This window comes from Bison bison, unplaced genomic scaffold (genome assembly GCF_000754665.1).
Source record: "Bison bison bison isolate TAMUID 2011002044 unplaced genomic scaffold, Bison_UMD1.0 scf7180017864346, whole genome shotgun sequence".
In the NCBI taxonomy this organism is placed as follows: Eukaryota; Metazoa; Chordata; class Mammalia; order Artiodactyla; family Bovidae; genus Bison; species Bison bison.
Window position 1 is genome coordinate 987,148 of NW_011494918.1, and position 27,540 is coordinate 1,014,687.

Genomic DNA, 27,540 nt, shown 5'->3' on the forward strand with positions numbered 1-27,540 from the left:
TTTTTTTTTTCTGCTGACTCTTGATGGGAGAAAAGGGAAGTATGCAATTGGGAAAGAATATCCCAGACAATCTCACCTTCCAGCGCCTTCTTCCCTCAAAAGAGAAATCTTTCATCAAAGTCTATGTTAGTGATCCTGGGGACAGTTTGGATTGGGATGATGAAGTGAAAAGGATTTTCAAGTTTCTAGCCTGAGAAACTTTAAACATGTTGGCGTTAGTGGTCCATCGTCGCTCAGGGCAGGGTCTGTATCATGAACCTTAAATCTCTTTATATATCCTAGCTACAGTGTTAGGCACTAAGTTGGGACTTTATACTTACTGACTAGAAGATCATTTCCAACTGTCAGAACGAGTTTAAAATTCCATGACTTTTCCCCAAAATATACATGGCAATGCGCTATGTTAATTAATTTATTATTCATTTCATCTGAAGGTAACGATGGGTCTATTACTGCTATGTTTAAAAAGAATAGTGTTTTATTCCTGAGCATACATTGCCACATCTATTATACTGTAGGATGATCCTGCTTTTCAGTGAGAAAATAGCAACTTTCTGTAAAAGCAAACCCGAGGGACTATAGTAAACTATTATATAATAAAAAGACATAAAAATTCCACACAGTACAAACCTCCTTTAAGATAGTGGTTAATTTTTCTCTATTATCTGCAAGGTCCTGTATTTTCTTTTGATATAACTGTACTTCCAGTTGACATGAAGGCAGGCAGTCAACAGAGTCTCGATAGATTTCATATTTTTCCATTACTTCTTGCTTTGAAAGAAAAAAAAATACAGAAACCAGTTTGACATTCTCCTTTATGAAACTGCAGTAATGTCAATTCGTTTGCTCTTAATTTCTGTACTTAATACTGAAAGCTTAAGAGCAAAGAACAATTAAGTTTCTAGGTCAGTAACAAAGCACTATTACTGACACGTGTCTAAGCACATATAATTAGGCTTCCTAATTGTTAAATACCCTTGAACAAACAAAACATACCATAATTTTACTAAACCACTCATTGAAGTACCTTCCAAAGGTTATTCGTAATGATCTTAAAAGAGTTCATTTCTGCTAATACTCAAACTACTCCCAACTACTCCTGTGCAATTATATTACCAATTACAATCTTCCTATTCATCTGTATAACTATTACTACAAGTAATTATTTCAAAAAGATTAATTCTTCTAAAATTAGGAAATGAGCACATGTTTACCACAAGCACTGCAATAATACAAAGGCTTCTTTCCGAGTCTAACCCTTCTTCCCACTTCATTAACCAGCTGGATTTTGTCTTCAGTGAAATGCTTAATCATAGCACTGCTCATTTTTCCACTAAGCTGTCTTTTTCCTACTAATTTGTAAATACTCTTTTGTATCTTTGCATATCATGGATATAATAATCCCTTTACCTATCATATGCATTATATATATGTTTCACAGGTCTACTTTTTTCTGCAGCTTTTGGATTTTCAATTTTAATTTAAAAATTCTATCCAAGATAATATTAATGTTCACCTAAAACTGTTAAATTTTCAATCCAACTAGAATTTATCTTTGTAAATGGTACAAGGTACAGACCCAACTTGCTTTTCTTCTAGATGAACAGCCAATTGAACCAAAATTGCTTATCGAATAAATAGACCTCAAATACTCAGATCTATTTCTGGGCTCTCACTACTGTTCTATTAATCTTTGTCTATTCTCATGTGATAATTCTCAATTATCAGAAATGACTTAACTAACAAATTCAGAAATAAACCAGAAACTTTTTTTCAATTAATAGTTTTAAAACCTTTCCTCATAAAGGATTCTAAATTGTCTACCCACTTCTCTCCCCTCCTACATCTACCTCCCACTGTAGCTCATTATCTTTTTTAAACATAAATCATACCATGTTCCAACATCCCCAACTCATAAATTAGCCAATGGTGCACTACTGCTCTTGTGAAAATCTAGCATCCTGAAAAACCTGCCCGTGGCCTATTTGTCTATCATCATCTCATACCATTTTCCTTCTTATACATCATACTTTCTTCCTTGAATATAACTTCCTCTCTACTACTACCTCATACAATTGGCACATGCTGTTCCCTTTGCCTTGAATGCTCTTCAGAGTATAAATTTACTAAGATAACCTCTGTTCATCCTTCAGATGTAAGCATAAAGTTCTACTTCCTTCCCATTTTTACCTCTAACTTTCACAATACTAAACTAGAGTACTCTCATTATGCTTTTATTGAAGCACCCTATGCTATTTTTTATTTATTTGTTTCTCTTTTTGGTGCTTAAAAAAAACAACACTGTTTTTAGAGCAGTTTTAGGTACACTGCAAAATTAAGCAGAAGGTACAGAATTCCCATATACTTCCTGCCTCCATACATGCATATCCTATACTTTTTCATAGTATATAACTTAAAATTATATAACTGATTATAAAATTATCACCATTCTCCCTTAAGATATAGTGACTAAGTCTTATGAGGACAAATCACTTCTGTTTTTGATCACCCAGGGCAAAAAAAAATTTGTTGCATAATTTAAAAAAATGTCTTGAAATTATACTTCTTTTCTTATATCCACTTTAAAGAGCTAAAACTTAGAGACAAGGGCAAAAAGTCTAAGAGGGAGAGATGTATAGATAATTTCGAAATTAGAAAATTAACACATGATTAAACAAGAGTTGTTAAAAAATAAAAGAGGGACAGAAAAGCATTAAAATAAAAAGAAAACTCACTCTGGAATTTTTAAGCTTCTGGACTGTATCTTTCATTTTTTCTTTATAATTCTTAACTTTCTCTGGAGAATCCACAATTTTTGTTTTCAAATTCTCTTGTATTTCTTTCAAAGAAACCACTGACAATTTTAGTTCATTCTGTTGAAAAAACGTTTAAATATATTAGATATAATAATAAAACTAGTGATTTGCCACTATAATAATGGAAAAGAAAAAAGAAAATGGCTCTATTTTTGTTGTAGTCAGAACAACATATTAAATTCTGACCATATCACATTCCTGCTTGATGGCTCACATCTGTCTACAGGCCAGAGATCAGGCTCCCTTGTACAACATCATGTAGCTCTTACCCTCCAGTCCACTGTCATCTTCCACCAGCTTCCTACTATACCCTACAATCTGGTAATTCCAGTCTGCCTTATGTCTGGACAATTACAAGCGATCTTTCTCTGATCTCGGAATACTGCCATCCGATTCCTGTACTGCAAATGAATTTCCATTAACCTCTGAAAATCCTGTTCCTACCTACTCTGTATTCTTTCTATAAACAGTATCATCATGTACGTGATAATTATAATTATGCATTTAATATGTGTTTCTGAATTAACTGAGCAACCTGGGGTTGTGAACAGTTATTTTTGCTCTCCCACAACCCAAATAAAGTAAGAGCACTGAGAAGGTACTCAGTATATGGTTATTGAACTAAAACAAATTTCCTTCTGGATTTCAGACTATCTGGGGAACTGAATGAAGGGTCTCTGAGAACTCTCTTACATAACACAGATTCAGTCCTATGAAAACAGAACAAAATAGCAACAAGTATGTATATGCATCTATACATGTGCACGTAATAGCACAGGAAAAGGACTGGTAAGGCTGGCTCAGAGGAGAGGGTCTTTCATCTCTCTCTCTCTCTCTCTCTCTCTCTCCATATATATATATACTTACAACAGGAATGTATTACTGTATTACTTGTATAATTTGTCTAAATTATTAACTAAAAAATTTTTTTAAAGTTCTCACTTTTTCATCAACTAACTCAGAAGCCAAAACTGAATGTTTGAAACAATATATTTGTTATTTTATTATTAGAATTTAGCATACCATGTTATCTACTCTTTTAATACTCTATGAAATTAAAGATCATTTTCCTCATATTAGCACTGACTCTTTATCACTTTTAGTCCCTTCACAAAAATTCTAAAATTTGATATTATATATAACTACAAAGTGATTTTAATATCAATTTAAATGGGACAGAGAAATGAATAAAATTGAACCATAGTCAATACTACTCGATCAAAACATCTGGCAATAAAAAGAGTGATAGAAAAATAAGGAATATATTATACTAAAGTAAGTTTCAGATAGTTATAAAATATAAATATCAAAATAATAGGGAAATCATAAAAGTACAATGAGAAAATATGAGATTAAAAAACTGAGGAATGAGATAGGCCTTTCTATACATAGAATTAAACCCAAATGTAAAAGGCTATGTCTATCAATTTTACTACATAAAAACATGAACCTTCTAATAAGAAAACATGATGAATTTGAAAGACAAATGGAGTTAAAACCCGTAACTCATGGAGGTTTAAAAAAAAGTGAAATTAAAAAGGAACATAAACAGGTAATTCACAAAGTAAGAAATAACAACAAACCTCTGAATAGGTGGTCTAAATCACTGAAAATCAAAAAAATCAAAATGAAGATGAGACATTTATTCCTCTATAAGAATGACACAGATTAAAAAGGAAAAAAAAAAAACATAAAAATATCCAATTTTGACAACAATGCAGAGAAAGGAATACTCTCATATTCTATACTGGTATCTTTTTAGAAGTCAGTTTGGCAACATGGGCTAAATTTAAGTGTAATTCTCTTTAGCCCCAAAACCCTACATTTAGGAATCTACTAAGATAAAAAGCAGCCTGGTGGGCAAATATACATGTACATGTATAGGTGTGTAGCACACGTATGCTATTGTTCAATAGCAAAAAAGTTAGAAGCAATGTGAATGTCTATCAATAGGACACAGGATCGACATTAAGGTGCAGTTATCAAAATAATGGAGATCTATATAGATATGATAACTATTTATACTATAAAGTGAAAAAAAGCAGGTTTGAGTCACATAGAGTATAATATCATTTATGTAAAATTACAAATATATATGTATATTTGCTTAGAGAAATGTAATCTGTGACATGTATCTGATTGGTGAATTTGCAGGTGATTTTTACTTTTGTCATGCATTTCTGTGTTTCTGTATTTTTTAAAACAATAGTCATCTATTCTATTGGAAAAAGTTAAATTAGCTTCACTTAAAGGGAAGAAAGAGAGAAACATTTAATAATAATGCACAGTTAAAATACTCCTACACACAAGATTCAAACCTTAAATGCTAGTTAAATGAAAAGATGCTTACCAAACGCTTGGTTTTCTCTGAAATATCTGATTTCTTTTGTGAATTTCCCTCTTGCAGCACTATCTAGGGAAAAAAGCAAACAACTATTTTACAGTGATTGAAACAGATTTAAATTTAGTCAATGCTTTTTCACAAAACAGAAGTCAGAAAGTAGAGGAATTAAACAGATCAGACCAGATAATTCTCAAACTTTCTCTGTTCATTATGACCCTAAGGCCATAATAAACCCCTAACAGATCCTTTATTGGGTCATTAAATTCAAATAACTGAGTATTTATGTCCTAACAACTTAGTAGCCCCTTGAAAAAGTAATACATGCAAATTGAAAGAAAAATACTATTTTTATTTTATTCTTAAACAGCTACAACTACTTCCAAATTGGATGGGTATGGTATACTGTAAAACTGAGTACTGTACACATCTTAGAACCATGGGTCACAGGCAATTCTCATTTCCTATTGCATGATAATATTCACACAGCACTTGCTTTTTATTATGGCAAAAGCCAAAAACCCAGGTTCAAAAGATATGAAAGGAAGGTAACACGAGTTCTTGTTGAAACTGTGAACCGCCTTGAGCTAGATATTCAAGCAGTGTATGACAGATGCTGAATGTTGTTTTCCTTTAAAATTTAAAATATCCTGAAGCACCCTTGAGGGGCTTGCTGTAGCACCCAGGGTGCCTCGGTGCACAATTTACAAACATCAGGATTAGATACAGAAAAAAATCTTAATTCTAGTCAACAAGATAGCATATACCCTTGACACCATCAATACTTAAAATTCTGTTGACCTGGACAACAGAAATATATATTCATTGTAAGGTGAACAATATATCCTATTTGTTTAGTAACTGGAAGTAATGTGCTGTTGGCCCCTCCGTATCACATATACAAAAAACTTTTGAAAAAGATTTAAGATGTCTAACAATAGACACCGTTTTTATTTTATTATTTTCTATATACGTAAATATATATAAAATATATATTATTATTATTATTTATTTAATTGGAGGATAATTACTGTACAATATTGTGATGGTTTCTGCCATACACCAGTCTGAATCGGCCATAGGTGTACGTGTGCCCCTCCATCCCAAACCCCCTCATTTCCGTCTCCACCCCATCCCTCCAGGCTGGATACCCGGGCACCGGGTTTGGGTACCCTGCTTAGATACCGTTTTTTGACGAAACTCTTGATTCAGCGATTGCTGCAGCTCCTGAATGTCATCTGAAAGCTGCTTGAACTCTGCCTGCTCTTCAACTGGAACAGAACTGAACACAGCAAAGTAAGTTAAAATAAGATGTATCAAGTTCTTAACCTAGAAAGTCCAAAAAAGGTCTCTGCTCTTCAACAACTTAAGTGAAAAAAAACTATCTGCTTTCATGTTTCTGAATTCTCATCCTTCCACATGACAATAATTTAAAATCCATGACCTGGACTCTGCGATCCAGCAAAAATAAAAATCAGATGAGCTCTAAATTTCTGCCACCAATCTATGTATGGACTCATCTGCATACACATCTACCCTAACTCCACTCCTAATTTTAGTGCTGAGTCCATCTTTCTGTGGCTCTCACTTCCTCACATCTCTCTACTGTATTATCCATTTGTTTTGCTCCACAAATCCTTCCTAAGAGCACTTTCACATGTTCTAGTCTCTTCCATATGAATGCTCTCAACTTTAGTTTTTGATATGTGATATGTGGTATAGAATTGTTACTTTAATTTTCATTTCCTTGACTGCTATTGAGTTTAATGATTTTTACATATTTTTAATTAGTATTTGCACTTAATCCTCTGTAAATTCCTTGCCCATTTTTAAAATTATATTTTCCCATCAGTTTGTAGTTCTTTGTATTTTAGGAATACTACATGGGCATTATTAGAGATTGAAACGCTTTGCTGCAAATGTTGCAAATTTCACTTCCAGTTTGCTATTTCTCTTTTGACTTGGTTTATCATAAATTTTGTTGTTGTTCAGTCATTAAGTCATGTCCAACTCTTTGGGAGCCCCTGGACTGTAGAAAGCCAGGCTCCTCTGTTCTCTACTGTCTCTTGGAGTTTGCTCAAATTCACGTCCATTGAGTCCGTGATGCTAGCCATCTCATTCCCTACCATCCCCTTCTCCTTTTGCTTCAATCTTTCTGAGCATCAGTCTTCCATGAATTGACTCTTTGCATCATGTGACCAAAGTTTGGAACTTCAGCTTCAGTCATTCCAATGAATATTTGGGGTTGATTTCCTTGACTCGTTTGATCTCTTTGCAGTCCAAGGAACTCTCAAGAGTCTTCTCTAGCACCATAATTTGAAAGCATCAATTCTTCGGTGCTCAGCCTTCTTTATGGCCCAACTCTCACATTCATACATGACTACTGGAAAAAACACAGCTTTGACTTTACAAACATTTCTCAGCAGAGTGATGTCTTTGCTTTTTAATACTCTGTCTAGTTTGTCATAGCTTTCCTTCTAAGGAACAAACATCCTTTAATAACATGGCTGCAGTCACCATCCACAGTGATTTTGGAGCCCAAGAAAATAAAGTCTGTCATTGCTCCCACTTTTCCTCTTCTATTTGAAATCAAGTGATGGGGTCAGATGCCATAACGTTTTAAATGTTGAGTTTTAAGCCAGCTTTTTCACTCTCCTCTTTCACCCTTGTCAACAGGCTCTTTAGTTCTTCTTTACTTTCTGCCATTATAGTCATATTATCTGGATATCTGAGGTTGTTGATATTTGAACACTGTACAAATCTGCCATCTTAAATTTTATTATTGGCCTCCTACTCCCAGTCTTTTCAGTTTACTGCTGTCTCTAACTTCCCTGGTGGCCCGGACGGTAAAGCATCTGCTACAATGCGGGAGAGCCGGGTTCAATCCCTGGGTCGGGAAGATCCCCTGGAGAAGGAAATGGGCTGTCTCTAAAGGCAATTTATGCCAGAGCAGGCTAAAAACAAAGTTTTTAACTGAAACAGAAAAACCCAAAACATCAACATATTAGAAGGGATAAAAAAATTCTTTTGTTCAAAATCAATATATATAAAGCCAAGAATTATAACCCTTGAATGATTTCTTCTCCTATCTGACCTTTAAGTCAAAACAAAACAAACTAAACAATAAACCTCTCTTGAAGGAATAAAAATTTTAAAGAATTAACTGATCTGAAGGAAGAAGGAGAATCCTGTCAGTTACTGCTTACACATAAGATAAATACCACGAGATATAATTTAGGAGAGTTGGTTAATGGCTCTAAACATGTCTGGCTAATGCACTAACAACAAGAAAAGAAATAAAAGAATACACTATGTGTATATTAAGAGTTAAAGGAAGCACACACTAGTTTTTCTTCTTCAAAAAAGGTCAACTTAATTAAACACTCTATTTAGTAAGGAAGATAAAAGAGATGAAGTAGACTGTAGATTGTAAAATACTCTACCTTCATTTTGCATTTTGAAATTGCATTTTATTTGTAAATTTCCTACTTACTCAAGTCTCTCCAATTTCATTAATGCCTCCTGGTGTGCAGTATTTAACTGCTGCATTTTGTCCACAGAAGATTTCTATTAAAGCAATTTTAACAATTTAATATCAACATTTTTCAACATAATCAGTGATGTGTTTAAAAAACATCCACCAGTACTTGCACACTCTACAACTTTCACCATGAGAATTAAGAAATTTAAGAAAGAATTAGGCACCTATAACAAATGAGTTAGAAATTTCTTTACTTATTCAACATACAAATGTTGAGTTCTTATTAACACAGTTAATCATGGTGCTAGGTACCAGGAATAACTCCCAAGAAGACTAACTTTTAGTCCCTGGACTTACATAGTTCAGTCTCTTTAATGAGTCAGAAAAATAAATATATACAACTTGTCATAGGACTGAATATAATGACATTCAACCCAACTTGGGTAATGTCTGGGAAGGAGTATCACAGAGGGTTCACAGAAATGATAGAACTCTGAGCCATATCTTAAAAATAATGAGAAATTAGCCAAGCAAAATTGTGTGTTAGTATGTGTTGGCACACACATCTGTATGCTTTGGAAAGTATTTGATGTTTAGGTGGTATAGGCTGATCATGATTTGTATAAGGAAATATTTATCTATGTAGCTCACTTGTCTAAGTACTAATTCTCTGGTGTTACCCAAGTGCTTTTCTAAAAGTATGGTACCCCAAACTGAGGGCAGATGGGAACAAATCACACAGATGACCCAAAATCTTTCCAAATTCTCTAAATTGTTGGTGAAAGGAGTTTAAAGTGATTTATTTGACTCTTATAATGCAATGCTGAGCAAACAGATGAACAGAACAAAACACCTAATTAGGCCATTATTTAGAAAGCAAATATAAACTTCAAATTTCTCAATTATTTAAAGAACATTACACTATCTATTAAACTCTAAAGAAAAAGAATTTGATTATCACTATTGTCTTCCCCTCCATTTCCTAATAAAGGAAAAGGAGTCCCTGGTACAAAATTTAAATAAAAAACCCAGCCTCTCCCTAATGATACCAAATATAAAAGAAAATCTCATTCTGAGATAAACTCACTAAATTTGAAATTTCATACAAATATAATATGTAAATTTGATTCTAATGGCCATAAAAAATTAGTTATCTGTATCAATCATTTCAAGACATACTATTGGTGTATAAATGATGTTACTGAACTGGTATATGATCCCCAAAATACATTTGAATCTTACATATTGCCAAAGAAATTCCATATATGTCTCACGGCATGCTTCTCGGAAGTGAATAAAGTTGATAATGCCACTTAAAAACCGAGTTGTCCGTTTTGCCTCTAAAAATAGAAAGCAAGCCTCCTTAAATAAATCTTTGAAACAAGAAAAGTGAAAATGTATTTTCTCCCACCATATATTCTGCTTATAGTATACAGAACAAAAGTATTTGTATGCTAATTAACCAAAGTACAGAATATCTGCTCTAACTTAATGATCCCAATTATCTAAATTAAAAAAAACCCCAAAAAACAAAAAGCATTTTTGGCCATGAGAGAACAGAGACCAGATATACTATCCCATCCTAAACAACCAGAAAAGCAGATAAAAAGTATAAAATAACAAGCTGTAGACACTGCTGCTGCTGCTAAGTCACTTCAGTCATGTCCGACTCTGTGCGACCCCATAGACAGCAGCCCACCAGGCTCCACCATCCCTGGGATTCTCCAGGCAAGAACACCGGAGTGGGTTGCCATTTCCTTCTCCAATGAGTGAAAGTGAAAAGCGAAAGTGAAGTCGCTCAGTCGTGTCCAACTCTTCGCGACCCCATGGACTGCAGCCTACCAGACTCCTCCGTCCATGGGATCTTCCAGGCAAGAGTACTGGAGTGGGGTGCCATTGCCTTCTCAGTGTAGACACTGAACTATAAGTAATATACAACAGCAATTTCCAAGAAAGGTAAATGAGTTGAATCCTGCTAATGCACTAGCCTACCACTTGAGTGAATTTTTAGGCTATATCCTGGGGGAGATCACAAACAGAACTCTTGGGTATTGCTGAGACATGAAAACAGAATTTAGAGTTTGGAGAGAACAAAAAATTAGGATTTTTAAAGTGTAAAGAGGCCAAGGAAGCTAGAATATATAAAAACTCTATCTTCTTGACTCAGTCTTCATGAATATGGTCTATAAATACATTCTGTTTGTTCAGGAAGGTTCAGAAAAGCAATAGCATTATAAGGACAGAAAGGAGAGACCCAAATAAAACTTTTACAGTTGAAAAATAAAATACCTGAGATGAAAAATACAACAGATAGGATTAAGGGCAGATTATATCTACAGATAAAAGGATTAGCGAAACTGAAAACATAGCAATAAAAGCTATCTAAAATGAGAGCCAGAGAGAAAAAAATGAATAGCGTATTTAGGAACTTAAGGACAATATCAAGCAGCATAATAAATGTGTAATTAGAGTCCTACAAAAAGGAACAGTAGAAAAAACTTTTATAGAATAGCTAAATATTTTCCAAATTTGACAGAAACTATAAACATATCCAGGCTTCCCTGGTGGCTCAGATGGTAAAGAATCTGCCTGCAATGCAGGAGATGTGGGTTCAATCCGAGGGTCAGGAAGATCCCCTGGAGGAGGAAATAGCAAGCGACTCCACTGTTCTTGCCAGGAGAATTCCATGGACAGAGGAGCCTGGAGGGCCACAGTCTATGATGTCACAGAGAGTTGGACACGACTGAGTGACTAACACATACACATAAACATATCCAAGGAACTATAAACATATCTAAGGAAGGGGGACAAAAATAAAATCTTCAAAGGCACATGATAATCAAATGGCTGCAAACTTGTGATAAAGAGAAAGTCTTATTAAAAACAGCCAGACATGAGAATCAAGAAAGAATAACTCCACGCTCAGTAAGCAGTTAGTCTGGATTATTAACTTTCATGAAGAAACAGCTGATCACACCTTGGACTCACATGACACAGGGAACTGGAGCTGAGGTCCCTAAAAGATGTGGGACTCTAGGAAGGCTACATCCTTAGTGAAATGGTAGATTAAGGGGGAAAAATGCAGGGAAATGACAAAGTTTGTAGTGTTTCTGCATTGTCTCTGTGAGGAAATAATCTCCTCTGAGAACTCTAAATCTTGGACCCATTGCCATAAGGATTTTTATTTTATTTTAAACTATATATTTGATCTAAGAACTATCAAAATTAGGCATTTAGATAAAAATTGATCTTTGACCAATGATAATCCTGAAATAACTTCAAAAAAGAAAAGATATCTCAGAAGGGATGTGGCCTCAATTCCCGAAGCCAGAGAGTCACAGGACTACTCTGTTGAAGACAAAATTAAATTTATAATCACAAATGCATGTGTGTGTGTGTCAAGTCCAAAGAAATGTAGAGGAATTGAAACTATCACTCAAACATCCATAATAAGCTCATGGGATGCAGCTAAAGCAAAGCTAGAGGGAAATTTATAGCACTAAACATCTATGTTAGGAAAGAAGAAAGGTCTCAATTGATGGCCTCAGCTTCTATCTTTAAAAGGCTGGAGGAAAAAAGAAAGAAAAGAAAACCCAAAGTAAGCATGAAAAAAGAAGGAATAACAATGAGAGCAAGAACCAATAAAACAAAACACAGAAATAAAATACCCAAAAATTAGTGAGACAAAAAGCTGGTTCTTTCAAAAGATCAGCAAAACTGATAAACCTCTAGCCAGATTGATCAGGGAAAAGTGAATGAATGAAGAAACAAATTATTAATGTCAAAATGAGAGAGGGACATCACTGCCAACCCCTAAGACTGTTCAATGGTACAGGAAAAATATGAGCAATGTTATGTTAATAAATCTGCCCATTTAAAGTAAACAGATAAACTCTCAGAAAAAGGTAACCTACAAAAGCTCATTTAGTAGCTCTGGAAATAACCAGCATAATCCTTTATTTATTAAAAAAAAAAATTAATAATTCACAGAGAAAACTCCAATCCCAGTTGAATTCACTGGTGAATTCTATCGAACATTTAAGAAAGAAAGAATACAAGTTTTACATAACTATTTCTGGAAATGAAAGAGGGAATCTCTATAAACTCATCCTGAAAGGCCAGCAAAATCTTGATATCCAAATTTGTCACTGCAGTGGCATTACAAAAAAAATACAGACCAATAGCTCTCATGAACATGATCACAAAAACACAACAAAATATTAACAAATCAAATTCAGCAATATGTTAAAAAACACTATATCATAAGCAAATGGGGTTCATCCTGAATACAAAGTTGTCTTAACATTAAAAAACCAAACAATGTAATCCACTAGACTGAAGAAGAGAACTCACATGATTTTCTCATTAGATGCAGAGCAGAAATTTAACAAAAGTGAACACCCACTCATGATACAAAATGCAAAGAGAAGTTACTTACCCTGATAAAGGCCATCTAAGAAAATCCTATAACTAACACACTTCCTGATAAAAGCCTAAATGCTTTCCCCTGAAGAACAGGAATAACACAATGATGCATACTCTCAACATTTTATTCAACATTATGCTAGAAGTCCTAGCCACTGCAGAAGGAAAGAATAATAGGTAAAATACATCTAGATTGGCAAGATGTAAAACTGTCTTTGTTCTCAAATAACTGGACTGCCAGTGTAGAAAACCCTAGGAATCTATTCTAAAAATCTATTAGAAATAAGGTCAACATATAAAAATCAATTGTCTCTCTACACTAGTAATGACCAATCAATTCAAAATTTAAACTGAAAGAAATATACATCACTTACAGATAAATTTAACAAAATGTGTATGACCTGTACTCTGAAAATAATAAAACATAGTCATGAAAAATTAAAGACAACCTAAATAAATGGAGGTAAATACACTTGGATTACAAGACCTAATATTATCAAGTTGTCTCAATTATCCACCAAATGAACTATACATTCAAAGTAATCTCAGTCAAAATTCTAGGAGATTATGGAGGGTAGAGGAGCATAAAAGTGACCGGCTAACTCTAAAATTTATATGAAAATACAAAAGTCCAGAATAACTAAAACAATTATGAAATAGAGAACAATGTTGGAGAACTTAAACACTGCCTGATTTCCAGACTTACTATAAAGGCTAAAGTAATCAAGACAGTATGGTTAGTGCAGAAACAGACACAGAGATCAACGGAGCAAAGAATGCAGCCAGAAATATATATATTAACTGACTTTTTAATGCAGAATCTTTTTTTTTTTAAACAGGTTTTAAATTTTATTTTATTTTTAAACTTTACAATATTGTATTAGTTTTGCCAAATATCAAAATGAATCCGCCACAGGTATACCCGCGTTCCCCATCCTGAACCCTCCTCCCTCCTCCCTCCCCTACCCTCCCTCTGGGTCGTCCCAGCGCACCAGCCCCAAGCATCCAGTACCGTGCATCGAACCTGGACTGGTGACTCGTTTCATACATGATATTATACATGTTTCAATGCTATTATCCCAAATCTCCCCACCCTCTCCCTCTCCCACAGAGTCCATAAGACTGATCTACACATCGGTGTCTCTTTTGCAGTCTCGTACACAGGGTTATTGTTACCATCTTTCTAAATTCCATATATATGCGTTAGTATACTGTAATGCAGAATCTTTAGCACGCTTTAGGTTCACAGAAAAGTTAAGCAGAAAGTAGAGTTTCCATGTATTCCACGTCCTGATATAGCCTACTCCACTATCAACATCCCCCACCTGAGTGGTACATTTGTGACAAAAGATGAACCTACCCTGACATGTCATTATTAGTCAAAGTTCATAGTTTACATCAGAATTCACTCTTGGAATGTACGTATAAATCTGTACAATCTATGGATTTTGACAAAGGTATAGGCCTTTTTATTTATTTATTTATTTTTACTTTACAGTATTGTATTGGCTTTGCCATACATTGACATGAATCTACCACAGGTGTACATGTGTTCCCCATCCTGAACCCCCCTCCCACCTCCCTCCCCATCCCATCCCTCAGGGTCATCCCAGTGCACCAGCCCTGAGCACCATGTCTCATGCATCGAACCTGGACTGGCGATCTGATTCACATATGATATTATACATGTTTTAATGCCATTCTCCCATATCATCCCACCCATGCCCTCTCCCAGAGTCGAAAAGACTATTCTATACATCTGTGTCTCTTTTGCTGTCTCACATACAGGGTTATCATTATCTTCTTTCTAAATTCCATATATATGACAAAGGTTTGGACACAAATATAACACTGTATAACTACAGTATGATACAGGATAGTTTCACTGCTGTAAAAAATCCTCTCTGCCCTGGCTATCTATTCTTTCTCCCCCCACAGTCCCTGGCAAACAATGATCTTTTTACTATCTTCATAGTTTTTGCCTTTTTCAGATTGTCATAATTGTAATAGTACTGCAAATAGCATTTGCAGACTGACTTCTTATACTTAGTGATACGCATCTGAAATTCCTGATGTCTTTTTATTGCTTCATAACTCATTTCTTTATAGCACTAAGTACTATTCCCCTGGCTTGATGTACTATTTCACCATTCACCTACTGAAGGATGTCTTGCTTGCTTCTAGGTTTTGACAATTATGAATAAAGCTGCAAAAAGATGTTAGCAGGTTTTTGTGTGGACATGAGCTTTCTAGATGTTTGGATAAATACCAAGACAAGTGACTATTAGATCATACAGTAAGAATACCTTAGCTTTGTAAGAAACTGACAACTGTGTTCCAAGGCTGCATTCCTACAAGCGATAAATGAAAGTTCCTGTTGTTCCATATCCTTCCTCAGCAGCATTTGGTATTGTCAGTGTTTTAGATTTCTGCCATCCTAATAGATGTGCAGAATCAATTACTTTTGACAAAAGTGCCAGGGTAGTTCAACGGCAAAAGGATAAACTTTTCAATGAGTGATGCTAGAATACTTTGAGAATCATATGCATAAAGGAAAAAAATGAACCTTGCCCTTTGCCTCACATGATATTCAAAATTTAGGCATTAAATAATAAAGGCTGAAACTATAATACACTTACAGCAAAATAAAGGAGTAAAATTTAGCCAAATAAATCCTTGAGGCCAAGATTTTCTGATAAAATGCAAAAAATAGTTTTATGAATGACAAAAGAAAAAATATCAGTTAGAATATTCAAAACTGAAATACATCTTGCTTTTGAAAAGACATGGTTATGAAACTGAAAAAGCAAGTAACAGACCAAGGGAAAAATCTGTATAACACGTATCTGATAAACTACTTGTTTCCAAAATACTGAAGAAATCTTCCAACTCAATCATAAGACAAACAATTCAATTTTTTAAAAGTAGCTAACTAATTCAAATAGATACTTCACCAAAGATATATGGACAGCAAATAAGCATATGAAAGTTTGCTCATTATTATCTAGCCATGAGGGAGATGTGAATTGAAACCATGAAATATAACTAGACAATCTTTGCGTGCATGTGGGCTCAGTCACGTCCCACATTTTGTGATCCCTGTACTGTAGCCCACCATGCTTCTTTGTCCATGGAATTTTCCAGGCAAGAATACTGGAGTGGGTTGTCATTTCCTACTCCACGTGATCTTCCCTGACCCAGGACTCAAACCCATGTACTTGTGTCTCCTGCATTAGCAGGTGGATTCTTTACTACTGTGCCACCTGGGAAACCCAGAGACAGCCTTTAGCATGTCAAATTAAAAACCTACAGTATCGAGTACAAGAAGGATGTAGAGGAATTGAAACTATCACATACTGCCAACGGCAATGCACTAGAGCATAACGATACAGCCACTTAGAAGAACAGTTTGGAGTTTGCTAAAAGGTTAAGCATGTGCTTACTGTGTAAACCAGCATTTCTACTTTTAGTATTTATCCTGTCTGAATACAGAGTTCCAAAGAATAGCAAGGAGAGATAAGAAAGCCTTCCTCAGTAATCAATGCAAAGAAATAGAGGAAAACAACAGAATGGGAAAGATTAGAGATCTCTTCAAGAAAATTGGAGATACCAAGGGAACATTTCATGCATAGATGGGCTCGATAAAGGACAGAAATGGTATGGACCTAACAGAAGCAGAAGATATTAAGAAGAGGTGACAAGAATACATGGAAGAACTATACAAAAAAGATCTTCACACCCAGATAATCATGATGGTGTGATCACTCACCTAGAGCCAGACATTCTGGAATGCAAAGTCAAGTGGACCTTAGGAAGCATCACTACGAACAAAGCTAGTGGAGGTGATGGAATTCCACTGGAGCTATTTCAAGTCCTAAATGATGATGCTGTGAAAGTGATGCACTCAATACGCCAGCAAATTTGGAAAACTCAGCAGTGGCCACAGGACTGGAAAAGGTCAGTTTTCATTCTAATCCCAAAGAAAGGCAACGCCAAAGAATGCTCAAATTACTGCACAATTGCACTCATCTCACACGCTAGTAAAATAATGCTCAAAATTCTTCAAGGCAGGCTTCAGCAATACAGGCTGAACTTCCATATGTTCAAGCTGGTTTTAGAAAAGGCAGAGGAATGAGAGATCAAATTGCCAACATACGCTGGATCACTGAAAAAGCAAGAGAGTTCCAGAAAAACATCTATTTCTGCTTTAGTAACTATACCAAAGTATTTAACTGTGTGTATCACCACAAACTGGAAAATTCTTAAAGACATGGGAATACCAGACCACCTGAACTGCCTCTTGACAAATCTGTATGCAGGTCAGGAAGCAACAGTTAGAAATGGACATGGAACAACAGACTAGTTCCAAACAGAGAAAGGAGTATGTCAAGGTTGTATAATGTCACCCTGCTTATTTAACTTATATGCAGAGTACATCATGAGAAACGCTGGGCTGGATGAAGCACAAGCTGGAATCAAAATTGCTGAGAGAAATATCAATAACCTCAGATATGCAGATGACACCACTCTTATGGTAGAAAGTGAAGAAGAACTAAAGAGCCTCTAGATGAAAGTGAAAGAAGAGAGTGAAAAAGTTGGGTTAAAGCTCAGCATTCAGAAAACTAAGATCATGGCATCCAGTCCCATCACTTCATGGCAGATAGGTGGGGAAACAGTGGAAACAGTGGGTGACTTTATTTTTCTGGGCTCTAGGATCAAGACCATCCCCATGGAAAAGAAATGCAAAAAAGCAAAATGGCTGTCTGGGGAGGCTTTATAAATAGCTGTGAAAAGAAGAGAAGTGAAAAGCAAAGGAGAAAAGGAAAGACGGAAGCATCTCAATGCAGAGTTCCAAAGAATAGCAAGAAAAGATAAGCAAGCCTTCCTCAATGATCAATGCAAAGAAATAGAGGAAAACAACAGATTGGGAAAGACTAGAGATCTCTTCAAGAAAATTAGAGAAACCAAGGGAACGTTTCATGCATAGATGGGCTCGATAAAGGACAGAAATGGTATGGACCTAACAGAAGCAGAAGATATTAAGAAGAGGTGACAAGAATACACAGAAGAACTGTACAAAAAAGATCTTCACGACCAAGATAATCACGATGCTGTGATCACTCACCTAGAGTGATCATCCTGGAATGTGAAGTCAAGTGGGCCTTAGAAAGCATCATTATGAACAAAGCTAGTGGAGGTGATGGAATTCCAGTTGAGCCATTCCAAATCCTGAAAGATGATGCTGTGAAAGTGCTGCACTCAATATGCCAGCAAATTTGGAAAACTCAGCAGTGGCCACAGGACTGGAAAAGGTCAGTTTTCATTCCAATCCCAAAGAAAGGCAATGCCAAAGAATGCTCAAACTACCACACAATTGCACTCATCTCACACACTAGTAAAGTAATGCTTAAAATTCTTCAAGCCAGGCTTTAGCAATACGTGAATTGTGAACTTCCAGATGCTCAAGCTGGTTTTAGAAAAGGCAGAGGAACCAGAGATCAAATTGCCAACATCCGCTGAATCATGGGAAAAGCAAGAGAGTTCTAGAAAAACATCGATTTCTGCTTTATTGACTATGCCAAAGCCTTTGACTGTGTGGATCACAATAAACTGTGGAAAATTCTGAAAGAGATGGGAATACCAGACCACCTGACCTGCCTCTTGAGAAATCTGTATGCAGGTCAGGAAGCAACAGTTAGAACTGAACATGGAACAACAGACTGATTCCAAATAGGAAACGGAGTACGTCAAGGCTGTATATTGTCACCCTGCTTATTTAACTTATATGCAGAGTACATCATGTGAAATGCCAAGCTGGATGAAGCACAAGCTGGAATGAAGATTGCCAGGAGAAATATCAATAACCTCAGATATGCAGATGACACCACTCTTATGGCAGAAAGTGAAGAGGAACTAAAGAGTTTCTTGATGAAGGTGAAAGAGGAGAGTGAAAAGCTGGCTTAAAACTCAACATTCAAAAACCCAAGATCATTACATCCGGTCCCATTGCTTCATGGCAAATAGATGGGGAAAGAATGGAAACAGTGACAGGCTTTATTTTCTTGGGCTCCAAAATCACTGGAGATGGTGACTGTAGCCACAAAATTAAAAGACACTTGCTTCTTGGAAGAAAAGTTATGACCAACCTAGACAGCATATTAAAAATTAGAGAAAACACTTTGACAACAAAGATTATAAGCTATGGTCTTCCCAGTAGTCATATATGGATGTGAGAGATGGACCATAAAGAAGGCTGAATGCCGAAGAATTGATGCTTCTGATTTGTGGTGTTGGAGTAGACTCTTGAGAGTCCCTTGGACTGCAAGGAGATCAAAGCAGTGCATCCTAAAGAAAATCAGTCCTAACTATTCATTGGAAGGACTGCTGCTGAAGCTGAAGCTCCAATACTTTGGCCACCTGATGTGATAAGTCGATTCATTAGAAAAGACCCCAATGCTGGGAAAGATTGAAAGCAGGAAGAAAAGGGGACGACAGAGGACGAGATGGTTGGATGGCATCACTGACTCCATGGACATGAGTTTGAGCAAGCTCTGGGAGATGGTGAAGGACGGGGAAGCCTAGTGTGTTGTAGTCCATGAGGTCACAAAGAGTCAGACAAGACTGAGCAACTGAACAACAACAGCAACCTTTATCCATAGAAATGAAAATATGTGCATACACAGATTTGTACACTAATGTTCACAGCAACTTTATACACAACAGCCAAAACTGGAAGCAATTCAAATGTCTTACCAACTGGACAATGGATAAATAAACTGTATACTTATGATAGACTGCTACTCTAAAATAAAAGGACAAAGTACTAATAAATGCAATAACGTGGACAAATCTCAAAAGCACTATGCTAAATTAAAGAAGCCAGACACAAAAGACTATAGTCTATATGATTTCAATTACATGAGGTTCTGAAAAGTCAAAATATTATAGTGATAAAAAGTAGATTAGTGCTTGCAGGTTAAGTGCATGACCAAAGAAACCTAACTGCAAAGGGATATAAGGGAACTTTGAGGGGTCATGACTGTGGTGCTGGTTATATTACTATACACATTTGCTAAGATTTATTCAGTTATGCATTTAAAATTAGTGAATTTTTATTTTCTATAATTTATATGCCAATAAACAACAAAAAAAGAGATCCAAAATGGGATAAAAAATAAATTTTTATATAGTACACCTAATATCTTGAAACATAAAATAACTTGATTTATAAATGCTAAAGAGTCAAATAAATTAAGAGACACAAAATTAGGAGAACTTTACATTTTAATATAATATAATGATTATCATGATTATCAGTGTTTATCATTATCACCTTTTGGTGTTTTCTTCAAGGTAAAAAGTAATTATGATATTTGATAAAACTGGTATGATTAATTCATTATGCAACACCACAGCTTGCATATTGTTTGCATTCATAATCTCAAATTTACAGAACATTTTCAAATGTAAGGAGTTAAGAAAAATTAACCAAAAAAACAGCTTTTCTGTGACTTTATAAAGGAAAAATGTCCAATAATGGGATATTAAAAAGTTCATCCTTGAGAATCAAGACACACTTTCTAAATCCAAGTTCCTTTAAGTCTTTCTATTTTCACATTATTGATAGAAAGGTAAAATGTTAGATTAAGGCCAAACATTAGAAATTGTTTTAATTTTCACTTACTTGGATATAGAATATCAGCAATCTCAAAGTCATTCACCCGACAGATGGGCAGAAATGAGTCCCTTGAAGATAAAGTGGAGCAAGTATATTGAAAAGCATCTTTTGAATTACATACTAAGTCAAACAGGATAAACTTCTTTTTATCAGAAAGATTTCTGGATATATTTCTCAATGTCAAAGGACAGAGTCAGAAGTCTACTACAATACATAATCATATAGCACTGAAACCTACTTTTTCTGTATATTACACAAGTATTCATGTAATACGAAGGTATAGTTATAGAGTCTAATAAACAACACACACTCTTGGAAGTACTAGGACTCTCTAAGATGCAAAACTAATACTTTTAGACTCACAGTATCTTAATACATCAACTGAAAGAACTGAAGTGGGGGCAGTTAGCTGTATTTGCTGGAAATGTACAATTTTGAATGTTTATGGGAGGGAGTAGAGAGAAAAATGGTAGAAATTCCTTTCCAAAGAAAATCATGTCTTTAAGAAAGCCAAATGTAATGTAAATATGAATGTGGACTAAGAAAATAATGACTCTCTACTTACAAATGGATAAACAAATTGCTGACTGGTAAGAAGCCTTCCATTATATGTGGATACATGACTTCAGAGTTCACTGGCATCTAAACGTAATGCATCACAAAATCCAAGTTACAAATTGATCAGACAAAATGAGAAAAATTTTCAACCTCAAGAAAGTTTAATCACAGATTAAAATCAAAATATATTAACTTGCTGCTGCTGCTTACTATCATTAATTTAAACAAGCAATGCAGATCCTGGCACAAAACTAGACATGTCACTAATTTTAATAATGCTCAGTTCATAGTGAGTGCTCAATAAAGACTGTTTAAATGAATGAAAAAATAAAGGGGTAATGGTTAGCATTTGCTAAATGTCAGGTACTCTGCTAAATTATAAATATATTCTTAACATATATTCCTTCTTAATTTTTATAACAACAGTAGGACAGAGTACTAACCTTATTTTATAGACAAAGAAACTAAGCCTTAATAAGGTTTCATAGCAAATAAATAACAAACCCTTAGATTTTCAAACAATATATATTGAGATTCTACAGATATTGCTTTTTTGTACATCTTCAGTTGATGCCCTGATGATTTAACAATAATAGTAAAGAAAGATTAAGAAAAATAATATTCCTACTAGAAATACCTAATTTGCTTAAAGCTCAACTGCTTTATTTCAACTGTTTTCAATCTCAGTGCATTTTTCTAATTTGGAAGTCCTTCCTGAGAAGAGAACAGTATCTGTGAAGACTTTGTTATTTCTTATTGTAGTCTCTGAAGACAAGCCTGTAAATCTGTGAATAACTGCAGAGAGTCAATAACTTGTGTTATCTAGGTCTTCAGTAATAGTTTTCATCTTAGTAAAGCTACCAATATAAATCGTAACTACACCTAAGATTCCTTTGTAAATGACATTAACTTTAAATAAGCCTTTGATTTTGCTAAAAATAAAGTAAAGAACTTCCTATCCTGAAAACCAATATTCAATGTGAGCAGGAGAAATGCAGCAAAAGAACACAATTTTGCTTCATCTTAAACTCACCATGTAAAAATGCTCCAGTCGGATCCCATATACAATCTGTAAAGCTCTCATGTAGATCATATGCAAGACTTCAGGCTGTAACAGAAAAATGCCTTTTAACACTCTGCTGTACCACTATCACCATTACTGTAGTTAACGGATAAAAACAGTGACAACATTACTCCGTCTCCCTTGAAATATTTTTTTTTTTTGCCACTTTATTTTTTAATTGAAGGATAATTGCTTTATAGAATTTTGCTGTTTTCTGTCAAACATCAACAAGAATCAGCCATAGGTACGCCCGTGTGCCCTCCCTCCTGAGTCTCCCTCCCCGTCCTACCCCTCTAGATCGTTAGAGCTCCTGTTTGAGTTCCCTGAGTCATACAGCAAATTCCCGCTGGCTATCTATTTTACATATGGTATTGTAAGTTTCCATGTTACTCTCTCCATACATCTCATCCTTAATTTTTCCATATTTTAAAACACCTTATATACTCATCAGTTTGCTCATATTTGCTAAGTCATATGTGCTGGTCAATAAGATCAGTTGTTTAGGCTTATACACAGAATGATAACAAGAATATTCAAATCCAATCCAGGCAATCTATCCACATTAGGGAATGGAAGAATAGGGTAGTCTTTCAAAACATGTCATCAAACATATGACAAAAATAATGAGGGCATTTTTTGTTTTGTTTTGTTTTTAAAAAGAACATGGGAAACCTTGGTTGATGCCTCAGATGGTAATTAAGATGTTTAGCTGTTTAAGGGACTACTATGATTCAGGAGGTATACATTTAATAGGATAGTATGGGATTTTTAACTTTCATCTTCTAAATCAGCAATTCCCAAACACTGGCCTATAGAACCTTTTCTCATCCATATACAAACAAGTCTGTTTATTCTGAGATTATTCCTTCCATTTTAAAGGATTAAAGAGTCATCAAGATCAAAAAGTTTAAGTTCTACATCATTAAACCAGGTTTTATTATGTTATCACTTCAAGATGAACACAGGAAAATGGAAGGAGACTTTGGGATTTTCTGTGACACATGAATAGTTCATTTTTGCATTTAACAACTAAAGACATAAAAAAAACACTACCTGTCAAAACAAGTCAATTCCCCGTTGGAGCATAATGCAAGAAAATTAATCTGTAAGCTTCCCGAGAAGATTGCTTCTAAGCACTTTTTGTGATTGGAAACCACCTGGAGTAAGTTCCTTCAAGCTTTACCAATAAATGATACCCTCAGACCACTAGTCCAATAATAAAAAGTTTCAGTTCAGTTCAGTTCAGTCGCTCAGTCGTGTCCGACTCTTTGCGACCCCATGAATCGCAGCAGGCCAGGCCTCCCTGTCCATAATAAAAAGTTTAATATACTGTAATACATCTATGGTTTAGAAGCTTTTTTTGGAAGAAAACAACTGCATTAAAGACTTGAATTCCTAATGGGAATGCAGAAGTTGCCCCACATAAAAACAGTGTTATTTTAAAATAACTCTAGTTGAGAGATTTTCTCTGGATTAAAGTTACTAGCCTATATCAAACAGTGATATACATGCCTTTCTCCACACATTACAGACCTCATGTGGCCTGTATACTAACCACATGCAAAAAGAACCACGTTTTACCTTGGGATTTGGAGAAAGATCATTCTTGGAGAGGTTTTTACCATCGGCTCCTGTTAAGATTTTGTTTCGAATATGAACCACAACTTCAGCTGCATTATATCTGGGAAAAGACAAAGTTTCCATCTTGGGAGTCTCCTGTTGGCTTGAAGGAATTAAAAACAAAGGTCAGAAACATGACACAACCAGCAGTTCTCGCCAACTGGAAGCTGACAAATGTAAGGACAAAATTAACAAGCCAGGGTTGAGCTGAATGTATGGTGGTGCTATCATAAAACCGTCACACATCCTAGTAAGGTGACATTAAAAACAAATATAAACACACGCACACACACACCACACACACACACACACACACCACACACACACACATATATATTCTAAAACAGCTTTTATTCTAAAGCAACACAGTCATTTTCTAATTTAACTAATACTGTTTTCTTTTTCATGGGAAAGAGGACTTAGGTTGAACACACAGATAAGAAACTATGTTTTTGGGTTTTTTTGTTTTTTTTTTAAAGTTTGGGAGGCAGAGTTCAATAAGATCCTGAGAATTAATCTTCAAAGTAAAATATATAGGTAGGACTATCAGCAGAATCTATACACAAACAACAGCAACATAGGGTAAATAAATAATAAGCTGTACTGTACTCTGATTTGACATTCTATTTAATGACACACAGTGAGATGATTAATAAGGTTTAAGATGTAAGCAGGACCAGAGAGAAAAAAACAGAGTACGAATAGAATAGCTGTAAGTGAGTAAAAGTCGTCAGTCATGTCATCATCACTCTTTGCAACACCATGGATTGTAGTCCACCAGGCTCCTCTGACCATGGAATTCTCCAGGCAAGAATACTGAAGTGGCTTGCCATTCCCTTCTCCAGGGGATCTTCCTGACCCAGGGATTGAACACAGGTCACCTGCACTGCAGGTAGATTCTTTACCGTCTGAGCCACCAGGGAAGCCCATGAATAGCTGTAACTGGCAGGAATTCCAATCACCAGAGTGAGAACTTGAAAAACAAAATAACAAAAAAACCACTCCCTACAATGTCCTTCAATAGTGAAATATTCACACCTGTGTCCTCCTAGAGCAGTTGCTCTCACAGTTTTGGAGACAGTTTTGGTTGTCAGCACTAGACTGAGGATGCTACTGGAATCTAGTGGGTAGCAACCCCAGCATGCTGCTAAACACCCTGAAAGGTGATTGACAAATAACTTCCCAGTTCTGCTTAAAAATTTAAAACATCACAGAATTCACTCTCAAAGCAACTTTTTGTCCACCTTAGTATGGCTCTAATAATCAGATAACTCTTTCTAATACTATACAGAAATCTGTTTGTTATAACTCATCTTCTGGTCCTACTTCTTGTCACTACAACTAAATAGAATTTATTAATCCTTGGTCACATGACTTCACTTTCAAAAATGTGAAGAAAGCTATCATCTCTCTCTACTTAGTCCTCTCTGATCTACAGTAAGTATAGTTTAAGAATACCCACTCCATTTATGGCTGTTTTAGAAACTATCATTCTGCTCACTTTCCTCTAAAACTATTTCATGAGTGTCTTCTTAAAATGTAACACTCAAACTGAACATAATATTCCAGATATGGTCTGATTACGGTGGAATATCAATACAGTTGGCAACAGTCACTGCTGATCTAATGCTACTATAACACTTACTGACAAACATGTGTGTGTGTGTGTGCGTCTGACTCTAAGTCCCAGAACTTTTTCAATGTAGCCCACTTCTCCATGACTTCTTACATGACTTTGTAGTCCACAAGCCAGGACTTCTCCGTGCTCTTTTTACATAACTGATTATTTGAACCTTAAGAATTTGTATTTCCTATGATTGAATTTCCCATTATTCCTATTTCATACTATTGAATTTCATAATTTGCATTTCCTATTATTGAATTTCATAATTCCAGACTTTCCTTCTATCAGTTCAGTTCAGTTGCTCAGTCATGTCCAACTCTTTGCAACCCCATGAATTGCAGCATGCCAGGCCTCCCTGTCCATCACCAACTCCAGGAGATCACCCAAACTCATGTGCATCGAGTCAGTGATGCCATCCAACCATCTCATCCTCTGTCATCCCCTTCTCCTCCTGCCCCCAATCCCTCCTAGCATCAGGGTCTTTTCCAATGAGTTAACCCTTTGCATGAGGTGGCCAAAGTATTGGAGTTTCAGCCTCACTATCAGTCCTTCCAATGAACACCCAGGACTGATCTCCTTTAGGATGGACTGGTTGGATCTCCTTGCAGTCCAAGGGACTCTCAAGAGTCTTCTCCAACACCACAGTTCAAAAACATCAATTCTTCAGCGCTCAGCTTTCTTCACAGTCCAACTCTTACTGTCAGTAATCTTTTTGTATCCAGATTCTGACACCTCACATGTTATATGTCCCTTTTACCATTAATATGCATTCTGTATTTTCATCTAAGTCATAGATTTAAACATCATTGCCAAAAGACTGCAGAAAAAGTCATTTTTCCAAAACAAACTATTAATATATATGGATCAGAGATTATTCCAATAGAGAAAGAGGTGCAAAATACAATATCTTCATAATTATTATCACACATCTCTCCCTTCTAAAGTCTTGAGCACTTTGCTATCAGGTTAATCTGCATAGAACAACAAATGCATCAAGTAACATCTTTACAAAAATAATTACTTGCCCTACCCATCACATCAAATTCAAATGTTTCTGCTTGGCTTTTAAAAACTTCCACAATTTAATAACCTAATCAATTTTCTGTTACAAGTTAGTCTCCTCCAGGACATTTCCCAAACTTCCAATGTTTCCCTTTGAAACCACCTCTCCTATCTAACTTCTTTCTTTGATAGTACAATTTCAGTTCCAATTTATTCACGAGTGTGTGGACAGAAGGAGGGAGAATGGAACAGGGAGGAGAGGGAGAGAAAAAGACAGGTGGAGAAGCCTTCCAATCCAGTTTGAGCTCTCTGGTGAGATAAAGTATGCTAAGTCACTTCAGTCGTGTCCGACTCTGTGCGTCCCCGTAGACGGCAGCCCACCAGGCTCCCCCGTCCCTGGGATTCTCCAGGCAAGAACACTGGAGTGGGTTGCCATTTCCTTCTCCAATGCATGAAAGTGAAAAGTGAAGTCGCTCAGTCATGTCCGACCCTCAGCAACCCCATGGACTGCAGCCTTCCAGGCTCCTCCATCCATGGGATGTTCCAGGCAAGAGTACTGAAGTGGGGTGCCATTGCCTCTCCGAGATAAAATATATAAATGACCTATTATGTAAAGTAGCAGGCCATTTACTGCTAATCACCTCTTGGTGTCCCATTATCTGCAACACCACAAACCAGCGCACAGTAGGTTCATTTTTCTAAAATAAACTAGATCGTGGAAATCAAAACCCCAGGGAACCGCTGCTAAACAAAGAGAAAAGAGTCCCAACCTCAAAAAATTAAGTTTCCTTAAGTTATTCAGGGAAAAATGATCGTGCCATGCACGAAAAGCGCTATATATACACCGCCCTCTTCCTCTGACTTTTGGATTAAGCATGATATTTCTAATATCACACCACAGCTTGGTCCAGTGGATCGCAAAGAACACGACC

At 35.7% G+C, this 27,540-nt stretch overlaps 1 protein-coding gene across 6 annotated transcripts in view; it reads right to left on the minus strand.

The window, feature by feature from the left end:
* NUF2 (NUF2, NDC80 kinetochore complex component) overlaps positions 1 to 27,540 on the minus strand; it is a 43,469-nt gene that overhangs the window by 15,280 nt on the left and 649 nt on the right. For 3 of the 6 annotated variants that reach the window (XM_010854653.1, XM_010854654.1, XM_010854656.1), the window contains exons 2-11: positions 23,944 to 24,085; positions 22,333 to 22,407; positions 21,307 to 21,383; positions 20,748 to 20,809; positions 9,881 to 9,978; positions 8,651 to 8,724; positions 6,343 to 6,439; positions 5,167 to 5,229; positions 2,736 to 2,873; positions 631 to 771 (exon numbers count right to left, since the gene is read on the minus strand). In XM_010854653.1, coding sequence (XP_010852955.1) covers positions 631 to 771; positions 2,736 to 2,873; positions 5,167 to 5,229; positions 6,343 to 6,439; positions 8,651 to 8,724; positions 9,881 to 9,978; positions 20,748 to 20,809; positions 21,307 to 21,383; positions 22,333 to 22,407; positions 23,944 to 24,066 — 948 coding nt within the window. In that variant the 5' untranslated portion in view covers positions 24,067 to 24,085. The remainder of the gene's footprint in view (positions 1 to 630; positions 772 to 2,735; positions 2,874 to 5,166; positions 5,230 to 6,342; positions 6,440 to 8,650; positions 8,725 to 9,880; positions 9,979 to 20,747; positions 20,810 to 21,306; positions 21,384 to 22,332; positions 22,408 to 23,943; positions 24,086 to 27,540) is intronic. The other 3 variants (XM_010854655.1, XM_010854657.1, XM_010854658.1) reach the window with 1 other exon arrangement.